This window comes from Globicephala melas, chromosome 16, assembly GCF_963455315.2.
Source record: "Globicephala melas chromosome 16, mGloMel1.2, whole genome shotgun sequence".
In the NCBI taxonomy this organism is placed as follows: Eukaryota; Metazoa; Chordata; class Mammalia; order Artiodactyla; family Delphinidae; genus Globicephala; species Globicephala melas.
In genome coordinates, this window is record NC_083329.1 from 27,042,889 (window position 1) to 27,070,384 (window position 27,496).

Below are 27,496 nucleotides of genomic sequence, written 5' to 3' on the forward strand. Positions count from 1 at the left end.
TTGCAGCGACCATCGTGGTGATCACAGTAAGACAGCCCTTGGGGATCTGATTCCACGTCAACCTTGATGGGGTTGAGAGAATTAGAAATCAGAGAACATTCCTGTTCCCTACTGCCACAAGAGGTCCCTGAATTACTAGACCCCAGACCCCCGAACCAGGGTCTGGCATGAATGCAAAGGCTGGTAGGGGTGGGGGAGCAAAGGGTATTTGAGAGCAATCACAAGTAAATCCCCAGCCCCCCCCAGTGATCAAAACCTTAAGACTTGGGGATTCCGGCCTCTGAGGGTCTGTGCTAGGGGTCTCCATCCACCCCTACCCCAAGCACAAGAACCGCCTCAAGATGGGGTGGGTGGCACATAAAGTCTCCATGGCCTTAGGTCCCTCCACTGGGCCTTGGCCCCGGAAAAGGAGTAGGGAGTAAATACCGCCAAGACTGACAGGATGGAATCAACAGCTGCCCTGAGCAAGGGGGCGGGGGCTCAGGAAGGGAGACCCTTGAACCTTTGCTTGGAAACAGACTCCCTGTTCCCTTTCCCCCTCCCCCGGGCTGGCCGAGCCTGGAAGCAGCCACTTGAAATGGGTCCCAGGGAGCCTGGGAGAGGCGCTGGCCTGGCTCCAGCCTCCAACTCCTGACACCTCAGCCAGGCCCCCTTCCCCGGCCCCCACTCGGGCCCAGCCCCAGCTGGGGTCAGGAGGTGAGAGGGAGAGCTTTGTGTCTAGACCCATCCAAGTCCCCCTAACCACCACCACACACCCAGCATGGTGCCCCTCCAATTGTTCCATCCCTGGGGAGGGCGGGTGATGCAGGCAAGTCAGCACCCTCTCCTTTCCCAAGAGGCCATGGGAACTGGGGAGGGGGTGAATTCTCCTCCCTGGGGTGATTCCAGGGCAAGGCACTGGGGAGCCTCCCCGGATGGGGTCCCTATTCTTCCCTTTGCCCTGGATGGGTGTTCTCTGACACCAAGCCCCCATCTCCACCCTCTGAACGAACAGTAGCACCACCCTCACCACCCTCCTCATATCCAGAGGGATCTGGTGCCCAGGGAGCCTCAGCTGGAGATATCCAGAATCAGCCAACAGGAACACTAGGAGACCTTGGTGGAGGCCAAGGGAAACCTGGGTGCCTTGGGGGAAAGATAGCCTGCGCTGAGGCTCTGGGTAGGGTACAGGTATTGGCTTTATAGTGTCCTGACTGTGTGAGCTTCAGCAAGTCTCCCAACCTCTCTGAACCTCAATTTTTCATCTGTAAAATGGGGCTGAAAATAGAACCTACTTCACAGTGCTTTTTGTGAGCATTAAAGTTGTAACATACATAAAATGCTTAGATATTTCAAATCTAATGAATGAGAGTTGCATTGTTGTTGTCAGGGATGAGGTGGTACCTAGATTGGTAATAATAGCAATAATAATAGATACTGTTAGAGCATTATAGGGACCAGGGCCCCCTCAACTAACCCTGTGCCTGATTCTTACTGAGAAAGGAGGAGCAGGCTTGTGTCTCCTCACCTCGGCCCTCCAAGGCCTCCACTTCCTATAGCCCACACTGGCATGAGAACTTCAGAGGGCTGACTTAGTCCTGGCTCACTTCCAGTAAGCCCTAAAGGTGCCCCCCATCACATCTTCTTGCACACACACACACACACACACACACACACACACACAACGCGCGAAATGTTCCTTCCTTTCCCTGAAGCAAGGAGGAAGAAAGAGACGTGAGGGTTTGAAGGATGAAAATTAACTGGAGCTGAGAGAGGTGTCAACTTCAAGGCAGCACACCCACTCCCACCCCTTCTCTGTCCAAGGGATGGTGTTTCCACAAGTCTCTGCAGGGAGACCCCAACCGCCCCCCCCCCCCCAGGTGTGGACTGACGCTGTCAGATGAGGAGAGCAAGCAGGGGAGGAGGCGGCTTGTCAGGGAGAGCAGCTCTGCCCAGCCCAGGGGCCTGTTTTAGGGGTGGGGCCACCACACAACCCACCCAGGATGCAGATTTGTGGCCAGGGCCCGAAGAGGCCAGAGGGTGGCTAAGTCTGACCTTCTGGATCCCAGCTTCCTTGGCCAGAGCCAAAAGTGCCAGGGGCTGAGCCAGCTGGTTGGGGGGCAACTCTTTTCCCAGGAGGCAAGAGCGATCTAGGACAATGATCTCCAAGGGCCTTCCCAGCCCCACCTCTGGCCTGTCTGAAGGTCTAGTTGGAGCTCCTGCCTCCATTTCCCCACCTCTCAAAGAGGGCCAAGAGCTGTCACTTGCTCTGCTTCCTGGGAACGGTCAAACTGAGCGAGGGGTGGGAGGTCCGGGACAGAAGGGCCCGGCAGAGGAGCTAGTCCCCTCATCCTGTCTCTGTCATTGTTAACAGCCACAATTATTATTATTTGGAGAGACGGGCCAGACGTGGTCAGGGACGTGGTTGGGGTGAATGAAATGAAAGTCCTCGGTATGTGCCGTCTAGCCAGGTTAATACTCCTGCCTGTCGGCCTGACAGCAGCAAGATTGATTACCCAGGCCTCCCGCTCTTTATAACTCGATCAGTCGAATTAATCTCTGGCTGTCGGCCCATCTGATGCCTGAATCACAGATTTAATTTGGAGGTGTACAGCTCCTCCCCCATCCTGTCTCCTGCCTTCCAGCCTCCTCTCTCTCCTCTTTCTGCCACTTCTCCATCGTCTCCTGTTCTCCTGCTTCTGCTTCCATCACTGCCTCTCAGGCCCCTCAAGGGGGCAGTGGTGGAGGAGGGAGAGGGGAGTGGGTGGCCCTGAGTCAGCAGCCTCTCTGCCCAGGCCAGACGAGGGGTCATGTTCCCCCACCCACTGGGCAAGGCGCCCACCCCGCCATGCTCCACCCCAAATGGAGAAAGAGGCTTAGCTGACACTAAGTAAGACATATTAATGTACTAAAGACTTAATGAAGTTGAGGGGGGGTGAGGGGTGGAAAGTGCTTGCTTTATTAGTTTATGGCCGATTAATGGGGACGCCATTACTGTGATGGAGATGGATTGCTGCTGTCAGCAGCCTGGGCTGAGGGCCGGCCACTCCTTCCTCGGGTGGTGGGTGCCACGAATGGAATCAGAGAGAACTTCATTAGAAGCGCCTATGGGGTCCCACCTGGGGAGGCCCTGAGGCCAGCCTGGAGGGGCGGGGGTGGGGCAGGGGCTCAGCTCTAGGCTTTGGGAGGGAATTCCAAGGAGTCAGAGCTGGGAGCTCATATCAGCTGGAAACTCCAAAGGCAACAGGGCAGAGAGGTGGCCTGGCTCTGGATCTGAACACATCAGGGGCTCCATAATATCACCTGGAGGAAAGAGAGGGAGGAAGCTGATAGGACCGAATAACCAGGACTCACTTGATTTGCCTGAGAGCCTTCCCAGGATGAAGGAAGTGAAGAGTAAGGAAACAGAGCCCTATTCCTTTCATCCTCCCTCAGAGGGGCACGGTGCCCTCCAAACCGGAGGACTGGCCCACCCACACCGGGCTGCAGTCTGCCCTGACGCTAGAATCCCCGGCACCGGAGCCAGACACCTCGCCCTACACTCTGCAGATGGAGTGGAGGAGAAAGCCACACTGCCTCAACTACCTGGCAGCTGCTGACCTCCCAGGCAGCCAGTGGGGAGCAATGAGACGGAGAGCAGACGGGGTGGACTTAGGGGAGAGCAGTGGGGGCTGGGAGGACAACACTACCCAACCACTAGGTTTCTCAGGCCTGGGGGACAGGGGGTCCCAGTCACTGGACAGGCTGACCAGATACACCCTTGGTGGCTTCTCCCTCCTCTCAGCAACTTCTCACCTCCATGACCCCAGCCCCACCTTGCTTTCTTTGAAGAGGGAGGGGTAAATGCTGGATGTAACACAGTTCCACTCCAAGAGGCCACCTTCTACTGAAGTATCTCTCAGGAGTACATGACATTTCGACATGACCATTTTGATGCAGAAACATTAAAGTTTCACAATTATTATTATTATTATTATTATTTATTTATTTATTTTTTGGCGGTACGCGGGCCTCACACTGTTGTGGCCTCTCCCGTTGCGGAGCACAGGCTCCGGACACGCAGGCTCAGCGGCCATGGCTCACGGGCCCAGCCGCCCCGCGGCATGTGGGATCTTCCTGGACCAGGGCACGAACCCGTGTCCCCTGCATCAGCAGGCGGACTCTCAACCACTGCGCCACCAGGGAAGCCCCACAATTATTTTTAATTATTATCAACTGGTGTTCAAAACAGACACTCCATAGCCCCTCCCTAACTCCCACTCTGTCCTGAGCCTCTCCCAACTCCAACCCCATCCATGAGAAGAACCAGCGGTGAGAAGAGATTCTAGAATGGGCTCAGAACCACAGTCTGTTGGTCAAAATACATGGTACTAAAAAATATTTTATATTTTGATACAAGTTAGGCCAAACAACTATGGCAAAACGAGCCCAAAATGCCCTATTTGGTTCCTTGGCACTTCTTCCCACCATATGTGTGATTCTGCGGGGACGAGTGTGCCTAGCTCCATGGGCTACCACACGTCTGAGCTCCAGCCCCGAGTCTGAGTGTGCCATGTGTCCGAGTGTTCTGCGAGGGCTGGCATCTGTGCGTGTTGGGTATCTGTCTGCCTTGCACTGTGGACACTCCCTCCTGGGGCACTGAGCTTGCCACTCATGTCTGTTCAGGCCAAGGGCCAACCATTAGTTCAGGGGTCACCACCCAGGCATGCTCCCCAAGGTAGAAGCTACCTGCTCAGCCTAACTGGGAAATAAATACCCTGTTTCTGAGAGTAATTTAATTATTGGCTCCTGCGGACTAGTGGGTAATTAAATTCCGTAGCTCCCAAAGTAATTAATTGCTATGCAAATAGTAATGCCCTCTGCTTTGGAGAGGAGGATCTCAGCCTGAGTTTGTCCTGCAATTAGAAGCTAATAATTACCCTGTCAGTTCCTCACTTCTGCCGGGTAATTACCTGCTGAAGCCCCACCGGTCACTGAAGATGTTCCCATCACCTGCTACTGTGCCTCTGGCTCTGGTGGTCCCAACAGCCAGGGCAGGGCATCCCCATAGTGCTGGTTGATCTTGAGATCTTCCCCATGCTGAACCATATCCACAAACCCCAAGAGCCCTGAAGAGATGCCCTTCTTTCTGACCAAGGACAACAAAGGACGGACCTCTTTAGCCTCCCTTTACTGAGGGAAGAGGGGCACCAGCTCCCCAGTGTGTAAATTCCTGTTAGGTTGGTTTGACTAACCTACAGTGAGTTCCCAACAGCTAGGGCTGTTGGGAACTTTCACAAAGAGTATCTAACAGTTAATCTTCATGAAAATCATTTTCACCATGTGACGGATTTTTGATGTGGCAACTAGGTTAAGCTATAAGAATGGAAGAAAGGGGGCTTCCCTGGTGGTGCAGTGGTTAAGAATCCGCCTGCCAATGCAGGGGACACGGGTTCGAGCCCTGGTCTGGGAAGATCCCACATGCCGCAGAGCAACTAAGCCCATGCACCACAACTACTGAGCCTGCACCCCACAAATACTGAGCCCACGTGCCACAACTACTGAAGCCCACACGCCTAGAGCCCGTGCTCCGCAACAACAGAAGCCACTGCAATGAGAAGCCCTCGCACCGCAATGAAGAGTAGCCCCCTCTTGCCCTAACTAGAGAAAGCCCGCGCACAGTAATGAAGACCCAACGCAGCCAAAAATAAATAAATTAAATAAATAAATTTATTTTAAAAAAGAATGGAAGAAAGGGAAGAAGGCACATTGCAGCAAATACACGCCTTCCCCCAGTTATTCAATCAAACACTAATCTAGGGCCTGCTGAAAAGGGATTTTGAAGATGTAATTAAAGTCCCTAAACAGTTGCCTTTAAACCAGAGAGATTATCCTTTGTGGGCCTGACCTAATCAGGTGAGCCCTTAAGAGGAACTGAGCTATTCTTGATGAAGGAGACTGCAAATGCCATCTGCGCCTACAACTGCTCGCTGTACAATTGCTAGATCTTCCTTACTGCCTGGGGACAACAGCTTTGTCAGTGCCCAGGGCATCCAGCTTGTTCCTGATCTTTCCTTCCTGACTGCCTGACCTACAGATTTTGGGTTTTCCCCTCTCAGCCCCACGTCCTTAGGAAGGAGTCAGAGCATCAAGAACCCAGGATACCAACCCCACAATCGCATCAGTCAATCGGTCCTTGGCCTGACTGACGTGCCTCTCTTTAGAGGTTGGGAAACAGGAATCAGATACAAAACAGTGGCTGATCAAAGATTTGATAGTTGGGAAAATAAGGTTTGGAGTTGGACCCCCAATTATGTTACCATTTTCCATTTGGCAGCTGGACCTGGCCCTACGTCCCAAGTCTCAGGTAGGTTATACCTGTGCCTACGTGGGAAGGTATTTTTGGCTCCCCATACTTCATAACTCTGAAGTATCACTGTGTTTCAGCTGATTTTTCATTTCTTATCTGGATCTTGTCCTCTCCATCAGCTCCAGGCCCTTCTGTCCCAGGTTCTTGATGCCCTCTCTGATTCCCTCCTGAACACATGGGCCTGAGAGTGGCATCACTTACGTATCTTCGAGGCTCTGGTCATTCTCTTTGAGGAACATCCAGACTCCACCCCCTCTGTGCCCTCCTCCTCAAGGTCCAAAATCTTTCAACTGAATCCCTGCGGGATAGTGTCCTGGCATAGTCCCAGAGTTGGGAGATCCCTGGGGAGGCTGGATAGAGTGTGGGTAGGGGAGGATAACTTTTGGAGACTGGACTGAAGGGCACTGAGCCAAGAATGGGTCCCAGGAGCCTGGGAAATAAGAGGTGAAGGGAGCAGAAGTGACCAAAAAGGGTGAGAATCCTTGCTGTCCCCACACCTGGGTGCCTCCCACTTCCCTTCAGGTCTCAGCTTCAGTGTACTTCCTCCAGGAAATTCTTCCTCACCCCTAGTGGAGGGTAGGCCTCATGCCCCATGTTTTCTCTCTCCCATACTTCTGTTCTGGGCCAGGTGAGCAGATGGGCAGAGGACCCAGGCAGAGGAGACAAGTTTTGCAGGGCACCAGCTCTCTTCAGCCCACAGGACCATGTCTAGGACTGAAGGTGGTAGGAAGCACTACAGGCTTTGAGACCAAAGTCTAGCCCTGTGAATGCCTTGCCTTTGGGTCAGAAGTACCCTGGGATGAGTGTGTGCCACCTAAGACAAGACCCCCTCCACCACCACCAGGGAGGATGAAAGAAAAATGGCAGGCAGAGGGTGGCATCAGGAAAGCCAGAGGTGATAAACAAACATGTTTCCCAAACTTCACATGGGAATGTGAGAAAGAACTATGGGGAAATGCTCAAGATTCTCAATACCAGCAGGTGAAGGTCTTTTGATATCAGTGAGGGTCTCTTCTATGTGGGAGAAGCCAACCTTGGAGAAACCCCTTAACCCCTCCTCCTCGCTTCACTTGCTTCAACACCCCACGACAGAAGGAATGTAATGGTGTCCCTTGGTCTGGAGTCTGTACCCTGCCTTCTATACCCAACTTCTCTTTCTGATTTGCTGTAGGAACTGGTAGGAGTTGTATCCCTACCTGTGCCTTCATGAGGTGGCAATTTCTTGCCTCTTGCTAGAAACTCTAGGACAGAGATATGTGATCACTTACAAGTTAGCACTCTTCAGAGAGCTCAGAGAGCAGTCCAGAGGGTAGGAGCCATGTCTCTCCCATCAGACTGGAGATTCCCTAAAAGCAGGGTACCATGTATCTCCCCTCTAAATATGGACTCCCAAGGGCAGTTGACATTTCTATTCTATCTTCTTCCTCAGTACCTGGCCCCAAAGTCTATAAACAGTGATTCTAAAAAAAAAAAAAAAAAAAAAAAAAAAGTACCTATGACATAGCCTGGCAAGACCAGGTGTCTCAGAACCTGGCCAGGGACTTCCAGGCACCCTCCACACAATCTGGCCTCCTGTCTTGGCTGGTGCAGTTACTGCTCCACTGACAGCTCTTTAGAATCCATTCAGAGTTTTGGCCTCAATATAATCTCTGGGTGATGAATATTTTCCCTAATGAACTGATGGGAATTGGATTAGGTTGGAATGCCCATGTGCTTAGACTCTAGCTGATTAAACCCCCATCTGTGCAAGGCCCGCTTATGAACAGCTCGTTACATATAATTTTTTGAAGGAGGGGGAAAAAATGATGTTGGTATTCGAATTCTGTAAAGGAGCAGGAAAGAAAGTGAAAGCAAAATGTCTGTCCAGACTTTTGGCAACTGCTTTTAATCTGACCAGGCCAGCACTCCCTCCCCCCAGGGCACCCTCACTTTCCCCCACTTAGGCTAGGGGTCTCCCAGGACTCAGTTGCCTGCATCCTTACCCAGGAGTCCTGCACAGGGTTCTCTGAGCCCACATCTATCTGTCCGCTGCAAGGAGCACTGACTGCATAGGGAGTTGCTTTGGGGAAAGGCAGGAGAGGGAGAAGGGGTTAGAGGGGGAGAAGTTAGACCTGTGGATTCAGTTCTCACCAGATGAGGCTCAAGCTCTTTATTCTTACTCCAAAATTATCCAGTCACCTTCAAAAGAAATTTCAGGGAGTTTGGAGCCCCATCCAGGACAGGGACTCTGGACAATTCCTGGGCCCTTTATCGGTCAGGACCAAGGATAGCACCTCAGCCATTTCAAGGATCTCTAAACTTCCAGGCCCCTCCAATCTCCCCTCTTTCTTCCCTGCCATTTCTCCATTCTTTAACATTTTCTTTCCTTTTCCTTCTCCTCCCCTTCTTCCTTTCCCTTCTTCTCTTCTTCTTCCTCCTCTTCTCACTCCTTTTCCTTATTAATCCCAGGGACAGAACCTGGCTTCTGGTTCTCTACCACCAAGTACTTTGTCCCAGAAATCCCTCAAGAATAGTTATTTTGGGGGCTTCCCTGGTGGCACAGTGGTTAAGAATCTGCTTGCCAATGCAGGGGACATGGGTTCAATCCCTGGTCCTGGAAGATCCCACATGACGCAGAGCAACTAAGCCCACGAGCCACAACCACTGAGGTCGTGTGCTGCAACTACTGAAGCCCACACACCTAGACCCCGTGCTCCACAACAAGAGAAGCCACCACAATGAGAAACCCGCACACCACAATGAAGAGTAGCCCCCACTTGCCACAACTAGAGAAAGCCCACGTGCAGCAACGAAGACCCAATGCAGCCAAAAACAAAATAAAAAATTTAAAAAAAGAATAGTTATTTAAGCATCTCAAGAAGCCCATCCTACATAACCTCTTTTAAAGACCTTATCCACATGATTGACTCTCACCCACTCCATCCAAGAATACACACACAAGCTGAAATCTGGTGTCTAGCAGGGAGAAAGATCAGAGTGATTGTGTTTGAAAGACTGGCCAACTCTCCCCCTCCCCGGTGGAGCCAGGGATCAGCCCACCTGATTTAAGTACTCCCAGCATGACTATGGCTCTAACCCCACAGCCCTCCCCTCCCCCTCCCTCCTTCCATCCTTTCCCTCCCCCTCCCTTCCCCTTTGCTCCTCTCCTCTGTGTCTCTATGAAAAGTGGCAGCAGCTGCTGGAAAAGGCATACCCTTCAATGAACATCAGCAATTGTCATGACTGAGTGTCCCAGCCTTCTTTCCCAGTTAATCTAACTTGGGAAGAGTTGAGGTGTGCTCTGGCTCTACTGCCCATAAAAGGGAGAGAATAAATAACAAGCCAGAGGCATAAACAGATGTGCAAATATATGCAGCTGGCGCTTTCCTGCCAAATTACTCTGGACGGAATGCTGGCAGGGGGCCAGGATGCCTCCCCCTCTGATTGGAGTTCGGCCACCAGGACCCATCCAAGATCACCATCCATTTGGCAACATCTAAGTGAGGGGAGGGGATGCCAGGGAAGGGACTGGAGAGGCTGCAGGTGCCCTTAAGTTTGGTGAAGCACGCCAGAGGTTTATCCCAGAGACTCAGGTGGGTGGGGGTTAACATGATGGGGGAGGAATACGGCATCCTGTCCAGACCCGCCCTGAAGGTTCCTGAGAGTCCTCTCTCCAGGGTGGGGCTTACAGTGGCTTGAGGGTCGATTCTAACAACACTACCTATATACATCATGAGCTCTATGTTGCCACCCTCCCTCTCACTCAAGGACTGGAAGTTCCTGTGATGTTTGATTATATATGACACTGCTCAGAGCTGGCATGGAGTGCAGTGGGCGGGTGGCAACTGGATAAGAGCCAAATATAAAATATCCCTGAAGACTCCAGCCCTGGAACAAGAGATGGAGGGAAAACTGGTTGGAATCTTTGTGGCACCAGGTGAGCAGGAAGAGAAAGAGTGCCTTAGGGGGCCTCTCTGGACAACCCAGATCTGAATTCAGAGAGACGCCAAGCTACCTTCTAGGCTTCATTCAGATCACAAGGAGTCTTTCTCTTCATTAGTTTGGGGGAGCATGGAACAGTTTTTCCAGTGCCCAATTCCTGCCCCTTCTCCAGTTAAGGTGATACAGATTCCTGACCTATGGGGATGGGAAGTCTGTGCTCTGGTGAACTATGGCCTTATGATAGATTGCGAGTGGACTCAGTCTTATGAGTCTGTACTCAGGCACAGTAGCATAGAAATGTCAGCTGCCCTTCGGAGTCCATATTTAGAGGGGAGATACATGGTCCCCTGCTTTTAGGGAATCTCCAGGCAACGGGAAGCAAGAGAGTTCTGTGATAAAAGAAGGGCCTAAAAAGATAAGATGGGCAGTGGAGTAGAAGGATGGGTTGAAGGGAGGAGAGATGCAGAGCTGGGGGCTAGTTAGGAGCCTGTTTTCATTCAAGCCTGATGATGGGATCCAAAGTCACACAATGGGAAAGGAATACAGGGAAGAATGAAGGGAGAGGTGGTGGGACTTGGCGATGGATTGAACAGAAATCAGAGATGAAGAGGAACAGAGTGGCAATATAATTTATTGCCCAATCCAGAACAATTTTGAGTACAAACAAAGTGCTATCAATCATTTCCCCAGGACAGTACACATACACTGGACAATCCTGGGCAAATCTGGACACACAGACACCTTGGTAAAGATGACCCAAGTTTGGGACTTCCCTGGTCGTGCAGTGGTTAAGAATCCACCTGCCAATGCAGGGGACACGGGTTCAAGCCCTGGCCCGGGAAGATCCCACATGCCACGGAGCAGTTAAGCCTATGTGCCACAGCTACTGAGCCTGCACTCTAGAGCCCACAAGCCACAACTACTGAGCCCACGTGCCACAAGTACTGAAGCTCGTGTGCCTAGAGCCTGTGCTCCACAGCAAGAGAAGCCACCGCAATGAGAAGCCTGCGCACCACAATGAAGAGTAGCCCCCGCAGGGAGGGGGAAGGGTAAGCTGTGATGAAGTGAGAGAGTGGCATGGACATATATACACTACCAAATGTAAGATAGCTAGCTAGTGGGAAGCAGCCGCATAGCACAGGAGATCAGCTCGGTGCTTTGTGACCACCTAAAGGGGTGGGATAGGGAAGGTGGGAGGGAGACGCAAGAGGGAGGAGATATGGGGATATATGTATACATGTAGCTGATTCACTTTGTTATACAGCAGCAACTAACACAACATTGTAAAGCAATTATACTTCAGTAAACATGTTAAAAAACAAAAACAAAACAAAACAAAGAGTAGCCCCTGCTCACTGCAACTAGAGAAAGCCCGTGTGCAGCAACGAAGACCCAACGCAGCCTAAATAAATAAATAAATAAACTGAAAAAAAAAATGACCCAAGGTGTGGTGCTTGGGCAACAGCATGTATAGGGTGATGTTGACCAAAGCAAGGAGGCTGGGAGGCAGGGGGAGGGATGGAAGAAGAGGGGTAAGGAGCTTGGTATTGGACTTTTTGCATTTGAAGTGTCTGGAGACATTCACCTGGAAAAAATCAGCAGGCCACCCCCTTCTAAGCATCTGTGGGCTCTTGCTTCGAAATGTGCGTTTCAAGCTTGAAAGAGAAGTCAGGGTTAGATATACATACACTACATATCTCTTGACCCAACAGTACCACTTTTAGAAATCTGAATCTCAGAAATACTCATTCTTGTGCAAAATGACATGTGTTTAAGGAGGTTCACTGTGGCATTGTTTGTAAGAGCAAAAACTTCGAAACAATGTTAAAGCCCACCCCTAAGGAACTGGTTAAATCTATTATGGAGTACCACGTGAAATTATCTAATGTAATGAGGTACATCCTTATGTGCTGACCCGGCAAATATCTCTGATATTTTTAAAGTGAAAAGAGCAAATACTAAAATAGTAGTATGACATGATAAATATATACAATAATTGTTTTAAAATCTAATTTGTGTGTGTGTGTAGTGACTATGTAAAAGACCTAGAAGAATACATACCATATTGTTACCTCCAGTAACTTACAGAGAAGAGAGTAGAATTGGAAGGAGGAAAGAGGAGCCTTTGCTTCTTGCTCTACACATTTCTGGATTGTTTGAAACTGTTCGAAATTTTTATAAGCATATATTCATGTATTATATTTTAAAAGTAAAGAACAATGAAAAGAATCCTTTAAAGACAGACTAGGGAGTTATGAAGGTGATGAGTGGAGCTCTGGAAGTGGGAGAAAGTGGGGATTGGGGCTGGAATTTGAGACCTATTCCCACAGAAGGGGAGGTGGGAGAAAGGAGACAGGGCCAGAGAAGAAACCCCAGAATATTCCCAAAGTGACTTAAACTCATTTCTGACCTCCAAAACTCATTTCTGACCTCCAAGGCTAAGAGAGAGATAGACTCTCCACTCCACAAGTAAGGCTGCCCGAACCATTCTCTCCAAACTCCAAGCTTCCCCTTCAACAGAGCTGAGCCTATACAAGAGCCCAGCTTTGTTCCAGGGCCCCTGATGGGTCCTAGGTGACCCACCGCTGCTCCAGACTCCACGCTGTTAGAGAAAACCCCACTTCTTTCTTAAGTGCCACGCTTGCCTAGGAGACCAGCTCCATCCTAGGCACTGCATTGCTCTGGTTGATGCAGAGCCTTCCTAGGAGGCCCCAGCCCAGGCAGTCTCGACTTCTTCCTGCTTCTCTCCTCTCCCCTGATGCTGCCAAAATGCACAGCATTTCTCCAGGTGAAGGAAATAACAGCCAGAAAGGAACTCCCTCTTCTGGAGCAGGGCTGTGTGTTTAGGAGGAAGGGGTGGAATCAAGGGGACAGACAGCAGCGTGACTCACAGGGGCTCCTCCCCTGGGGAGATGGAGCCTGACAGGCTGGGGTGTGGGACACTTTGAGGTGATTTCCTGACAAGGCTGTCAGCGTTTCACTCCTCACTCTCAGCGTGAGTCCCCTGCAGCTAAGCTAAGCCTTCTCCGTCTTTCTCTCTCCTCACCTCTCCAGGGCTCTCTTTCCTCTCCCAATGGTCCCTCTCCCCACTTGCAAGCCCTTTCTGGTGCTAACTTTCTGCCTCAGTGCTCCAGTCTCCAGCTCTGATAGGCATTTTCCTTTTTTTTTTTTTTTTTTTGCTGTACGCGGGCCTCTCACTGTTGTGGCCTCTCCCGTTGTGGAGCACAGGCTCCAGACGTGCAGGCTCAGTGGCCATGGCTCATGGGCCCAGCCGCTCCGCGGCATGTGAGGTCTTCCCGGACCGGGGCACGAACCAGTGTCCCCTGCACCGGCAGGCGGACTCTCAACCACTGCGCCACCAGGGAAGCCCTCCTTTTTCTTTTAACAGAAATACATAGAGTCAGCTTTTCTGTTGGGGTGCCCTGGTCCTGGGCTCCTTCCCAACCACAGCAAATTTCGTAAATGATTGGGAGTCCAGGGATGCACAATACAAGGGGCAAGGAGGCAGTGAGTGTGTGTGTGTGTGTGTGTGTGTGTGTGTGTGTGTGTGTGAGAGAGAGAGAGAGAGAGAGAGAGGAAGAGAACATGCACCCTTTGGGGTTGTGTATGTGCTGATCAGGGATGGGAGGGGTTCAGAGAATGTGTAAGGGGCGCAGTGGGGGGCACAGCTGAGCCTGCTAAGGTTCCTCAGATCTTAGAAAATTATAGGACGTGAGTATCAACAGTGTCTTTAGAGTTTGTCTCAACAGTCTCCCCCAACCTCCACCCCTGCCACTTTATAAATGATAAAGCTGAAGTCCAGAGAGGTTAAATGACTCATCTTCTGCCACACAGCTAGCTAGTGGCAAAACCAGCGTGAGAACCAGGGATCCTGACTTGTGGACTACACTGTGTCCACAACTCAATCAGGGACCTTAGAGAAAGGTCCTATTTCTCAGACACGGTAGACGACAGATTTGACTAACAACTTCTCAAAGAGATGGGAAAAGCTAGAATCTCTTGGCCTTCAGGCTGCCCAGGGGACAGGCAGGGTCCTTTCCCTCTGCACCCCCCAGAGCCCAGCAGTGACAGCAACCCCTCTTCTTATGGTCCGGGCTGCTTCCCTCCTCGTCCTGGGCAAACCCCAGGGCGTAGCAGTCTGACTGCTGGGAATACTCTATATTCACGTTTGTCTCCTTGGCTGCAGGTGATTCTTGCCTGACCCTGAGTCCCACCTGCCTCATCCAAGGACCTAGCCCAAGACAAATTTGTCTTCTTCCTGTGCAAGCTCTGAGTCCAGCCACCCTGCCCCCCAGGGCCTTACTTTACTTTTTAGAAGCATCCTCTGTCTACCACCCCAAATCTGGAGTCCTTGTCATCCACAGCCCCTTGGCATTGGGCTCACTTGCCTTCTGCGGGAATAAGGTGAAACCCCTCCCCCTTTAGTGATTGGAAGAGTAATTAATCCTTAACACAAGCTTTAGTCATTTGCCATCCATGCAAAACGCCAGCATGGCGTCCCCCACCCCCTCTACACCACCCAACACTCTCTTCCTCCTGCTTGTCCCTGTGCAAAGCTCGTACACGAAAGACTCTCCCTCACACCACTGTTCTCCCAAATCAGCCCCCAGGCCTTCAAGAGGGGCCTGAACTCCTGAGATAGGAGGGGGAAGTGGTGAGTCTGTGAGTGCACTTGGCTTTCTCCCGTCCCTCTAATCACCTCTCCCAACTCCCAGCCATTCCCCAGGAAGAGAGTGGAAAGAAGGGTGCAGAAAAAAGTTGGCAGGGCAATAAAAATGTCAGGGCCTTTCCTCCCTTTCCTCTCAGCGCCCTTCTCTAGTTTCTCCCGCTTTCTCCCTTCGCCCCTCCCCCTCCCTCCCCCTTTCTTCTCTCTGGCAGATCCTGCAGCGAGTGCGGCCGGCCGGCCAGGAGAGGCAGCCGCATTCGGGGTGTGAGGCGGGAGAGGTTAATTATTGCTCCCCCGCCCCCCACTCCCCCCTCACCCCCGCACAAGATGTATCTGACTGTCAGAAGCGGTGACAGATGAAGACAAAGTACAGGTACGGCTCCCGCGAACCCGGCCCTCGACGTACCAGCCAGGGGTGGGAGTGGAGGGGGGCACGCTACCGAAGTTTTAACCCCTCTAACGCCGGGCCACACAGCAGGGGAGAGAGGGGGCGGGGGAGGTAGGGAAATCCGAATTAGAACCCGGTCCCCTCCAGGGCAGCTGAGCCTAGGAGACCTGTTGGCCTTCTCCCGCCTGGGGTGGGGAACGGGTGGGAGGCAGGGAGGACTCCGTCCCAGAGGCTGCGGAATCAAGGTCGGGAGAGAGACCGTTCCGAGGATGTTACAGGTACAGAGAAATGGGCTCATGGAGTAGCCTGGGGGGTAGGTCGATTTGGGGACCCAGGGACCCCAATGAGAGGGAGAGTTCTACCCCTCCTCCTTCTCCATGATAACATTCAGCCTCACCCCCAGCTTCATTGCTAGGCTCCTTGTCAGGGTGCGCTTGTGTGTTTGTTTTGTTGGTTGGTTGGTTGGTTTGGCCACGCCTCCCGCCTTGCGGGATCTCAGTTTCCTGACCAAGGATTGAACCCAGGCCAAGGCAATGAAAGCCCAGAATCCTAATCACTAGGCCACCAAGGAACTCCTGCACTTGTGTGTTTAAGAATGAGAATTGTGTGTCTGAACATGTATGTACTGGTGATGATACAACTCGACAGACTTGATAAAGTCTAAATATGTTGGGGGGGGCATGCATTCACACCTCCAATGCTTGGAAGGGCTGTGTGTGGGTACCTGTGAGGGGGCCTATACTGTGAGCACAATGTGTTGCGAGTGTTTGTGTAGGAGAGAGAGCTTTTGCCTGTAGGTATGGCTGTGGTACAGGAGTGTATCTTCAGGTGGGTGGATGCTCTGAGCTTGCAAGTACTGAGGAGTCTGCATTTGGGAGGGTGTGGATGAGGTGTGTCTTTCTGTGGGTGCACAGTGTGTGCCAGCGTGAGGGGCTCTGTGTGGTGACTCATGCTGCTGTGAGTGTGAACCTGATTGTGTGTGCCTGTCTGTAGGGCCTGTGCATGTGCATGCACGCATGTGCCAGCCCAAAGCTGCAAGCCTCTTCCCTCACTGGCATCCCTCCCTTTCCTGACTCTCCTCTCACCATAAGCAAACGAGGTGAAATAATTACTTTTCCATTTAAATGCCCCATGTTCAAGCCAGAATGAAAACAAAGTGTTTTAATAAAATTGTCTTTAAAAGGAAAAAGAGGAAAATAAACGTCTGCTCTGCTTCTCTCCCTGGCGTTCAGGGAGGCCCCAAGCCCTTCAAAGTTAATTAAAACAGGAACTAAAATCGCAGAATCACTTACTAACCTTTCCCCCATCTTCGTCTTAAAGGTAAGGCAGCCCCCAGAAGCCTTGCCTCTGGCCTGGACCTTGAGGTCCCCCTGTTCTCAGGCTCAAGTTCTCCCTGGGACCAACCTTCATGCTTGGCAGGTACCCTGGCTTTCCGGCAGCCACATCTGGGGATGGGGGGGAGCTCTGCCCCTTCCCTCCTCCCAAAGAGTCATTAAAGGCCTCCTCCGGCCATTTGAAGCCCTTGATGGACATCATCCCCGTCAGAAGCTTCCGGCCCTCGCCTCCTCTCAGGACACAGCCCGCCCTCAGCCCCTGCTGCCCCTCCCCACGGGTCTCCTGAGTCCCCAGCTGCTCTGAGCTTTATCTGTCTTCACTGACCCCCTGGCCTGGTCCTCAGCTCCAGCTCAGCACAGTTCCGGCTGCTTCCGCCTGGTCTGTATCTGTTCCCCATCAGAGGCCCCATTGGAGCTCCAGCCCTTCAGCAGCCCAGATAAAAGAGATGGATGGAAGTGAGTTTCGAGGATGCCCCTCCCTCCAAGCCCAGAGCTAGAGCCCTGGGTTCTGACAGGGGCTCCCTGAGGAGGGCGGGGGTTGGGGGTGTGTGAGGGTGAAGGCTGCCAAGCTCTCTGGAAGCCCAGCCCCTACCCATCCCCACCTTGCCATAGCCCTTCCCCTCCTCCTAACACCCAATTTCTCAGGCCTCCTTCAGGCAGGCACAAGACTGTAATTACCCACACACTTCAGCAGGAAGCTCTGTGCTAGGTACCCTGCCCCATCTCCATGTAGCTCACCCACCTAGAAATAGTGACAGTGAAATTGACCATTTGTTGAATACCTATTGTGTTTCAGACACATTACTTATAAGATCTCTAATCTCATCACAACCGTTACAGAGGAAGTTTTATCACTGTTTTGCAGAGGAGGACACAGAAGAAGGAAAGCTTAGAAACTTGCCCAAGGTATGCACTTACAAAGCAGTACCACAAAAGCTCATGTCCCCTCTCCAGCCTGTCCTTGACCACAACCCCCAGTTCTGTTCCCAAAGACCTAGCTTTACCCTTCAGAGACCAACTTCCCCTAGAGATCCCCAGGAGTTAAAACCTGGGCCCCTGTGGGCCCTGAGTCCCGAAGACCTGTGGGTCCTTCTCCCCGCTTTAGTGATCTGGGGTTGGGATGGGGGGACAGAGGGGAGGCAGGAAGTAATTGTCCCTAGAGCCCTCAACACTCATCCTGGAAGACCCCATCACTTCTCATGACCCCATTTCAGTACCCTAAAGTCCATCCTGCCTCCCATGGTGCTGCCCACCAAGGGGACAGGGTGAAACTTGATTGTGGGGTAACATTTGTCACCAAAACTGATTTTCATAACTCTTCACCCTCTTCAGAGAGCTTTCAGTTGCCCAGATAGCAGAGAAAATATAGAAAATAAAGGCAGGCCAGGAACCAGCCTGTATCTTCAGCCCACCCCCCTTCCCTCAACCAGTGTGGTCACAGTCCAGGGACCTAAGATCTCAACCCTGGGAAGAAAAGGACTGAAGAAGGGGAGGAGAGGCAATGAAAGGACAGAAACCCTGGTTTTAGGATGATGTAGTCCAGCACAGGAGGCTGAGAAGGAAGGGGACAGGAATGAGGTGTTACCACAGACCAAGAGTGAGGATGGCACCTGAAGACTTCTGGCCTTGACTGTGTCTGGAGAACATCTAGCAAAAGGAGGTAAGGAATGATCCAGAAGCACCTTTTTCCCAGTTCAGTCCCAGGAATGTGTGTGTGGTGAGGGGAGGGTATGTTCTGTGATCTTTTCCAGGTCACCATTGTTTGAACCCCCTGGGCTGAGCCCAAATTGAAACCTGGTAATGGCAGCTGGGCAGGCAATGAGCCAGGTGGCTGGGATGGGGTTTCATGGGACCGTGGTGCTGAGAGTTCTGCCTCACCTCGCCCACCAATGAGTCACCTAAGCCAGGCCAAGGTCTGGAGCCTAAGCTCTTCTCCTCTGCCCCCCACACATCTGGGACCCAGCTTGAGGAGAGAGGACTAGAGAAGAACATTAGGGGCCCCTGCATGGAGAAGGGAGGGGTGGGAGAAAGGGAGGGATGACTCCATCTGAGATGGCCTCCAAATTCCACCCCAAGATTGGTTTTCCTTGCCACCAGAGGCTCTACCTCCATACCCTCCCAACTCCATCCCTGATCCTGGCCTCATTACTCCCCTCAGGCCCCATCTCTATCCACCAGCTCATCCTTCCCCCAAGAGTTCTCAAATCACCCCCATTATCTGCAACTGAGTCCCAGAGCTTCCATCACTACCTCCCAGACTGGATCTCTTCCAGTCTCTAAATGCACCACTGCCCTCCGAGTAACTATTCCTACCCCCAGCCTCCCAGACTCCATTCCCACCCATCCCCAACCCATCATCCTTCCTCCTAAGGTGCTCTGCTTTGAGCAGAGAGGTGAGAATTGATCTTCATTAACATTCCATCACTCTAAGTGGACTTACCTAGCTGTTCCCTGTTTAGAAAGAACCTAGTCATTCAGAGGGCTGAGGAAATAACCAAAACATATCCTAGGAGGTAATCAGCCTATGTCTCCAGCCTCTTTCCCTCTGCCCTCAGCTGCCTACACACTTAGAAATAGAGTCCTAGGTGACAGGACCTGAGCTTTTAAACAAAAAAACAGGGAATCTCCAAGCCCACCAGAGTATTTAAGCCTGTCTATTCCTCACATATATATATGTAAACAGAGTTATACATATATACATGCACACACAATCCTGTAAACATACATGTATATAATTAATTCACATGCACATCTTAGAATAGAATGTAAGGGGACTTCCCTGGTGGCACAGTGGTTAGGAATCCACCTGCCAATGCAGGGGACACGGGTTCGAGCCCTGGTCCAGGAAGAACTCACATGCCGTGGAGCAACTAAGCCCGTGCGCCACAACTACTGAGCCTGCGCTCTAGAGCTCACGAGCCACAACTACTGAGCCCACGTGCCACAACCACTGAAGCCCGCGTGCCTAGAGCCTGTGCTCCACAACAAAAGAAGCCACTGCAATGAGAAGCCCGTGCACCACAACGAAGAGTATCCCCCGCTCGCCACAACTAGAGAAAGCCTGCGTGCAGCAACGAAGACCCAACGCAGCCAAAAATAACATAAATAAAATAAATTAAAAGAAAAAAAAAAAGAGGGCTTGCCTGATGGCACAGTGGTTGAGAGTCCGCCTGCCGATGCAGGGGACACGGGTTTGTGCCCGGTCCGGGAGGATGCCACATGTCGCAGAGCGGCTGGGCCCGTGAGGCATGGCCACTGAGCCTGCGCATCCGGAGCCTGTGCTCCGCAACCGGAGAGGCTACAACAGCGAGAGGCCCGCGTACCGCATAAAAAAAAAAAAATTTGTTGAAAGAAAGGCAAATAATAGAACATGTACTTGCAAATAAATGTATACATACAGCTATATACACATATAACAACACATCCATATATACAGTGCTTATGTACACACATACATATATGCACCTACATGGTTATCTACATACATATATCTGCATTTAGATAATCTACATACATAACATTGTGATGTACCTACATATACATACATGTACACAGTGCATGTAAACACATATACACACATAAATAGTATGAACATATTATAGATATCACATATATACTACATATACATGTGCACCTTCACATATGTATATGAATACAAATCAAGCACTTTTTTTTTTTTTTTTGCGGTACGCGGGCCTCTCACTACTGTGGCCTCTCCCGTTGCAGAGCACAGGCTCGGGACGCGCAGGCTCAGCGGCCATGGCTCACGGGCCTAGCCGCTCCGCGGCATGTGGGATCTTCCCGGACCGGGGCACGAACCCGTGTTCCCTGCATCGGCAGGCGGACTCTCAACCACTGCGCCACCAGGGAAGCCCTCAAGCACCTTTTTACTCAAATTTTTCCAGTCAATTTAACTGTCTCAAGACCCTAGGCCCAGGTTTGGCTGCTACAACCAGAAATAACCACCAGATGGCACTCTTTCACCACTTCCTGTACTCCCAAGTGTTGCCAGAGGTGTCGCCAGACGTGTCTCTCTCCGCCTAGGCCCAAAGCTTGCAGAGCCGGCGTACCCCAGGCACTGCCCTGTCCCCTACCTACAAGACTGATGCGCTTGTCCTTGGTGCCCAAAGCCTGCAATCTCTGCCCTCTCTCAAATCAGATTCATCCTCTTGGGCCTCCAGGCTTCTGTTGGAGAAGTGGACTCCCCTTTGGGGCTCCAGATCTGCTCAGCCCTCAGATCCACACACACATACACACACCCTGTTCACCAAAGAGCTAGCGGTTGGACTTCACCTGGACTCCCTCGACTCAGACCAGCGCGGCTCAAGGACCCTTCCTTGAAGCCTTCGAACTAACAAGCAACCGGCTTCAGTGGCCCTATTCCCCAAAATGGCCCAAGGAGTGAGTCGAGGACATTTGGACACTTGTAGCACCTACACACCGGTACACACAGCCCCCTTTGGCGGCTTACTCCCCACATCCTGCCTGGGACGCCCAGCCGGGTCAGCCAAAAGCTGGGAGGAGAGTGGCTAGGCCCTGGGACTTAGTACCCTCAGCCTGGGAGCGGCTGGTCCCGGTTTAACCCTTCCTGCCCCGGTCCAGTCTTGACTTCAGACCTCTGGTTCAGAGCTGGAAGGAAGCGCATTTGCTCATCTTAGGCAAACTACTTAAAATCCCAGAGATGGGGGAAGTAGGATGGGGCAGAGCCTCTCCTGCCTCCAGACCTAGACCACTGCGAGTCAGCTCCCCTGGAACCTCATACGTAGGGTGTGAGCAACCTAGGACGAAAAACGCGAGGAAGGCTTGGAAACCCGTGGGGAGGCGAAGTCGGGAGTACTGGCAGCAGCTCGGCTTCCCCCTCCACCTCCCCTCTCCTCCCCCGGGAGCTGCGGGAAATTATTTATTAAAACGCCGCCCGCGTTCTCATTTATTTGCGGAGAATAATCCTCGGCATTGCAGCGCGTTTATTAAACCTTTCCCGTCCCAGCAATTCTTTAATAATAAATCGCGTGTCACTTTCCAGCGACGTTATTAAAGCCAGTCCGCTGGAGCAGGTGGGGGGGGGGGTATGCGCAGCAGGGGTTCCTCCTATTCAAGGCTGTGGGGCCTGAACCTGTAGCACCGCGGAGGGGGAAACTGAGGCTATAAGGAGGCTGCACCTGAACATCCTGTAATATCTGCAAAAGTGATGGAGTTGTACGGGTTCTGGAGATGCGTGTGACCCTCTAGGATCGTGCGGAGCCTCTGCTCTGCAAGTGGGCGCGGTAGGATCGATGGGCCCACCAGGGGGCGCCTTCGAGCCCAGCTGGCCGGGAGTCGCCGGCGAAGAACAAGTCAGTGGCGGATTCCCTGGCTGCTGGGGGACGCAGACCCCAGTCCCCTCTTTCAGCGCGGAGCAGACCTCCTTCTGGGCCGGACGCTGAACGGCCTGACCCTCCTGCCCCCACCATACTGCTCACATCCCTATCCCTACTTTCGCGGTCAACTTAAAATTCGCCCCAAGTATCCAACCCGCTCGAGCTGTTGAGTGCTGCTGGAAACGCCGGACTCCAGCCAGGACTCGGCAACGAGAGCTGTCCTCTGACTTAGCCTCTGGACGAGTCCTGAGGTTCTGCGGGAGGGGCAGCCAAGCCCTTAGGTTGGGGTCCGGGCCACGCCCCTCCCAAGAGGCCGGGCTCCCTGCGTTGGGCCCCAGAGGACAAGCTCAGACACCGAGTCAACTACGACCTCTCCCGTTGTGTGGCGCCAGGCTTCGGGTGGAACCCAGGCGCGTAGGAGGCCTTCGACACCCACACACGGGGGTCTTGGCCTCGCCAACTTAAGCTTTCATTTTCTCCTTTAGTCAGTCAATAAACAGTTCGCCTCACCAGTGTCCCTGGGCGAGGTAAGGGGAGTGTGGAGAGAGATTTCGGGAGCAAAAGAGTACGGCTCTGTGAGGCACCTCCAGCCAGAGAAGACAAGTCACAGTTGGGGCAGACGAGAAAAAAAGCTTACCATGATTTTGTCTGGGTTCGGCTGGGAAATGGGCGGCTTCGTAGGGAAATCCTAGGGTGTGGCCCATACATGTGACCAAACTTCTCCCCTCCTCCATCCAGTTTATGCTTTCATACTGGGTCCTACCCACATAGATCTGGTTTCCCATTCTGCCTGGGGAGGGGACAGAGAGGCAGGCAATCTATCTCTAGACCAGCCCCAATGGAGTGCAGACTGGGGGGATACCCTCCCTCCCAACCAGATGGCTCCAACCTTCCTGCCTGGGGCGGGGGGAGGCCCCAGCTCAAGCTTCCTCTACATCTGGCAGGCATGTGCTTAAAGAGCAGGACCTACAGCTTCTGGAAGCCAGAGTCCTACTACCCTGGGAGGCCTCCCAGAGAAAGGCGGTCTCTGTGTGCAAATCTGCATGAACCATCTGTCTCAGTTTGTTCATAAATCTTTATTGCGTGCCTACTGTGCCTAGTCTTGTGCTAGGCATCGTCCAGTACAAAGTGGTATAATATATGGTACTGCCCTCATGGAGTTCCCAGAACGACAGGAAAATCAGACATGCCCAAATGCCCATCTTACTGCACTGAGCTAAACCACGCTCCATCGTGCCTTCCTGGACAGCAGATGGCAAACAGCAAAGAGGATTGCAGTTAGTATGTGCAATTGGGACTTAGAGAGAGGGAAATTTTCTAGAAGGTGAGTTTCAAGAAAGGGTAGACTGAGGTTAGGCAAAGACTGGGGACTAGGAAAATAACAGCAGGAGCTGTGCAGAAGGGCAGTCAGAAGACTGGCTGAGCAGAGCTGGAGGGAGGGCTGCTGGAAAGAAGTAAAGGATCCTGTTGTCTGCACCCCTTTGTGTCAGCTCCACTCCTCCCCACCCCTACCCCCACCCCCCCCACTCAGCCTAGAGACCAGCAGGCAGCTATTGCCTAATGCCTGGTTGGTCCACACAGGAGACTGTCCTGGCCAGAGCACCTCCTGCATGGGCCCCTCTGCATCCCACCTCCCCTAGTCGCTGCCTCTCTCCTTACCCTCCAACTTTTGTCTCTCCCACCACCATCACATCTCCCCTACTAAGGGCATTAAAGCGATCTGTGAAGGGGCCCTGCTCCCCCTTTCTAGATCTTTTCAAGAGCAGGGTTGAAAACTATCCCCACTCACCCACCCCCATGGGCCACGGCTCTGGACCTAGTAGTAATCCTCGGCCTCTTCACTCTCAGCCTCCTTCTCAGGAAAAAGGTGCAGGAATGACAGCTGGGGGATGCCTGTGGAGTTCAGCTGGTCTGCAAACACATGGGGACAAAGGAGAGGGAACAGGAAAGAGGGCTGTCAGTGCCCATGTATCCCAGTCTGTGAGAAAGCCATGCTTGTGTGTGTACCCACATGCATATACACACATGGACACACATTCAAAGGCATGAATCCACCACCTTCCCCCAGCCCCCAGAGCTCAGGGCTCTCCCTTACCCAGTGTGAGCACTGTCAGGCTAGCTGGGGCCTCAACCTGGCCGAGGGCATTGCGGGCCAGGCAGCGGTAGATGCCCTCATCGCTAGGACGCACAGCCTGGATCTGCAGCCAGCCCGTCACCTCAAACCTCTGGGGTCCACCCCTAAACTGGAGCCAGGAGGAGTCAGCAGCATCGTTCTAGAGGAACGGTGGGCTGCCCCGGGGAGGCCTCTGCTCCCTGTCCCTACCTGCACAGAGATGTGGGGGTCATCCCCTGGCAGCTGAATGTCCAAGCCGTCCTTTCTCCACTCAATGGAAGCCATGGGGTAGGCAAACACTTCACAGCCAAAGATCACATCCTGCCCCGTCACGTTCCAAATGTCATATGGATGCGACACAATCTGGGGCTCTGGGGGTGGAGATAGGAGGCCTAAGAACAGGATGGCACATCCAGCCCAGCAAGGACCCCATATACAAACCATTTTGAATGTGTTTGTGAGGGAATACATATATGCTGAAGTAAATACACATCCATAAACATGACATGACACATACACAAATGTAGCTGCAGGTACACACAAGGGTGGGAACACAGCGGTGGAAATGCACAGGCAGACAAAATGCGCAAACAAGCACAGAGACCCACACCTCAGCTTGGCAACCACACTCTGTCCCTGATTGCTCCCCTGTCCTCATTCCACCCTCTAGGCCCCTACCCTGCTGGACTTGTAAGCAACACCTCCCTCCCCCACACCCTCCCCGTTCTCTAACCAGGTCCTGCTGCCAAAGTCCCGAAGATCAGCCCTTCCCCCACCCCACCCTGGTGGCGGGGCAGTCCACGTGGCAAAGGCAAGGACACTGAAATCAATCTGGGCAGCAGGCAGAAAGCCTGGGGTCGTGGGGGGACCCTCCAGCAGCGCGTTTACTTTCCCAGCAGCCCCAGCCAAGCCAGACCCCTCAAAGGGGCTCAGGAAGTGAAGGTTACTAGAGCTGCCAAAGAAAACTTGAGGCTTGAATAGCCCTCAGCCCGCTGGGATGGGGGAGGAGGAGCTAGAAGAGTCCCCCTGCTCCACTAAGCCCTAAACGCAGAGGAAAGGGGAGCGCAGGCAGAGGTCCGGAGACTAGGTTAACTAAGCACTGGCTCTACGGAGCCGCCCAAACGAAACCGGATTGCATCTCACAGGAACCCAAGTTTCCCTGCCTGAATTCTAGTGGTCTGGGCAAAGTCTGAGAGTCTCTCTTCACTCTCTCAATTTTGAGGCCAAGCGTTGGCTATGTGCCTGCTCTCTCAGAGGGTTGGTCTCTGCCAGCCAGGTCTGGAGCTTTCACGCGCCCCAGCGCACGCTGCTTATTGACAAAGCTCCGGACCCGCACCTTCAGGCGGTGGCTTCTGCGGACCGGCCCCGAGAGCAAACTCTTATAATGGACTCGAGCCCTCCCTGGCGTCAACTTTTTCGCTCCGTTGGCCAGAGACCAATGCCGTCGGGGACCGGGGAGCAACGCCTTTTGTAAACCCAAGTGGCGGGGGTGGGGGTCGTGGGCCGTGCGTACCCGATTCGCAGGGCCCGGGGTGCGCCACGGTGAGGTTGGCGTCCGGCCGAGCGCGGGCCGCCTCCTGCAGGCGGCAGATCTGAGCGTAGGTGCGGCCGTCGGAACCGCAGAGAGGGCGCTGCGAGCGGCAGGCACACAGCGGCTCGGGCACCTCTCCGCGGCTCAGGTCGCCACCAGCGTCCAACTGGCACTCAAGCTGCTCGCCGCAACGCCCGTAGAAGTGGGCACTGGGGTCCAGGTCGCAGAGCTGGCCCTCGAGATTGGCGCATTCCCAGCAGCAGCCGCACGCGTCGCGCACCCGGCCGGCCAGGCAGCCCCGCGGCGAGGCGCACTCTTCTGGCCGGCAGGAAGCGCAGCCCTCGCCCTCCGCCAGCAGCCGTAGCCAGCCGCGCCGCAGGTAATCGGGGCCTAGGGATGGCCGCGCGCCAGCCGGGGACGGCGTCCGCACCACCAGGAGTAGCAGCAGCAGCACGGGCAGCGACAAGGCAGCTGCGGGCGGCTGGGGCATGATTAGCTGGAAGCCTCGAGAGCACTAGGGGCTTCAGCGCGTGCGTGGCACCCTGCCGGGGATGGAAACCAGGTCAGGAGGTCGGAAGCAACCTCCTTGTTACTCGTACCAACTTGGACCCTAGCACTGCCCCCTCCCCTGCTACCCTGGAGTCAAGTGTCGAAGGGTCATAGGAGGGGTCATCCAGTTACGCTGGGTGGTAATTGATTGGGCTGTTCTTGGGGGTTGGGGAGAGGTGAGAGGAGGGAGTGATAAAGCTCAAGCACACACGCGCACCACCTCTACCACCACCACCACAAACCATCCAACTTCGAAGCTTCCTGCCCTAGAGGTGGGTGGGAATGGCTGGTCCCAGGAGGAAGGAGTTGTTAATAAGGGTGGAAAGGGGGTGGAGCGGGGGAGGTTGTGTGAGTTAGGGTGGGGGTGGGGTGATGCCCTGGGGCCCAGAGCGCTCACCTGGTGTCCGGGACTATGCCCCTCAGAGCAGCCGTGACTCCTGTCCGAAAAAGCAGGCAGTGGAAAGGAATCGGGTGGGCCCGCCAGCCACCTCTGCTCCGACTTGAGAATCTCTGACAGAGTCCACGGACTTGCACTCACAGAGCAGCTCCTCCGCCCCCTCTCCCCGCCCCTCGACGTTGCATACCCCACCCCCTCCCCTAGTTCTGAAGCTGCCAATTTCATGCAGCCGTACGGGACCCTCCTGGGCCACTTCCCCCTAGCCTGGTCCAAACTCACAGTAGTAACCGGACACCCAAGCTGGGAAAGGACTAGAGATGGGGTGGAGTGCGGGTTCGGAGTAGGGGATGGGAGGGTGTGGGGTAGCTGGGAAGTTAGAGTTGGTTGAAAGGCTAGGCCCTGTCCCATCTGACTTTACAGTCCAATCCGCTAGAGCAGCTGCAAAAATGACACGGAGGTAGGAATTCTTGTGCCAAGTCGGGCGCTCCTGCAGGGCAAAGCCAACCAACGTCGTCTCCCCGCAGCCCAGGGGCGATTGCAGGTTTGTCCACCCCACTTCCCCACCAAATCGCGGACCAGAGACTCGGCGTTTACTTCTGCCTCCTCACATCTGGCCTCCTCCTCCCTCCCCACATCCGGCAGGTGCTCCAACCCGAGGAGGAGCCGGGTGATTATAGAGGTCCCAGCCGACCGGCGGCCGCTGGGAGAGGTGGGCGGGGCGCCTCCCCAGTGGGCAGCGCTCCGGGTCAGAATTACAGGTTATGGTTGCTAGGCCGGCAGGGCCAGAGGCATTCGGTCTCGCGGCCGCCACCGGCGCCACCGTGGCACTTCGGGCTGGGGGCGGGGAGGAGAACATTCCTGGAGGCCCGACCTCCGTACCGGGGGTCTGCCAGGCCCCGCCCCGGCCTGCCC

General features: G+C 53.5%; 1 protein-coding gene across 3 annotated transcripts; it reads right to left on the reverse strand.

Moving 5' to 3' along the window:
- On the reverse strand, positions 1–26,744 carry KAZALD1 (Kazal type serine peptidase inhibitor domain 1). Of its 3 annotated transcripts, none has more exons than XM_060286221.1 (6): positions 26,585–26,744; positions 25,621–26,180; positions 24,318–24,478; positions 24,090–24,237; positions 23,788–23,905; positions 1–62 (listed from the first exon to the last, which is right to left on the reverse strand). In XM_060286221.1, exons 2-5 carry the CDS (start codon positions 26,126–26,128, stop codon positions 23,811–23,813), a joined length of 912 nt encoding a protein of 303 aa, XP_060142204.1. In that variant the 5' UTR covers positions 26,129–26,180; positions 26,585–26,744; the 3' UTR covers positions 1–62; positions 23,788–23,810. The 3 variants fall into 3 exon arrangements, with proteins under 3 accessions (XP_060142204.1, XP_060142203.1, XP_030721233.1); XM_060286220.1 differs by lacking the exon at positions 1–62 and adding an exon at positions 22,593–22,784; XM_030865373.2 differs by lacking the exon at positions 1–62 and having other exon boundaries at positions 23,527–23,905.
- Between the last annotated feature and the right edge of the window lie 752 nt (positions 26,745–27,496).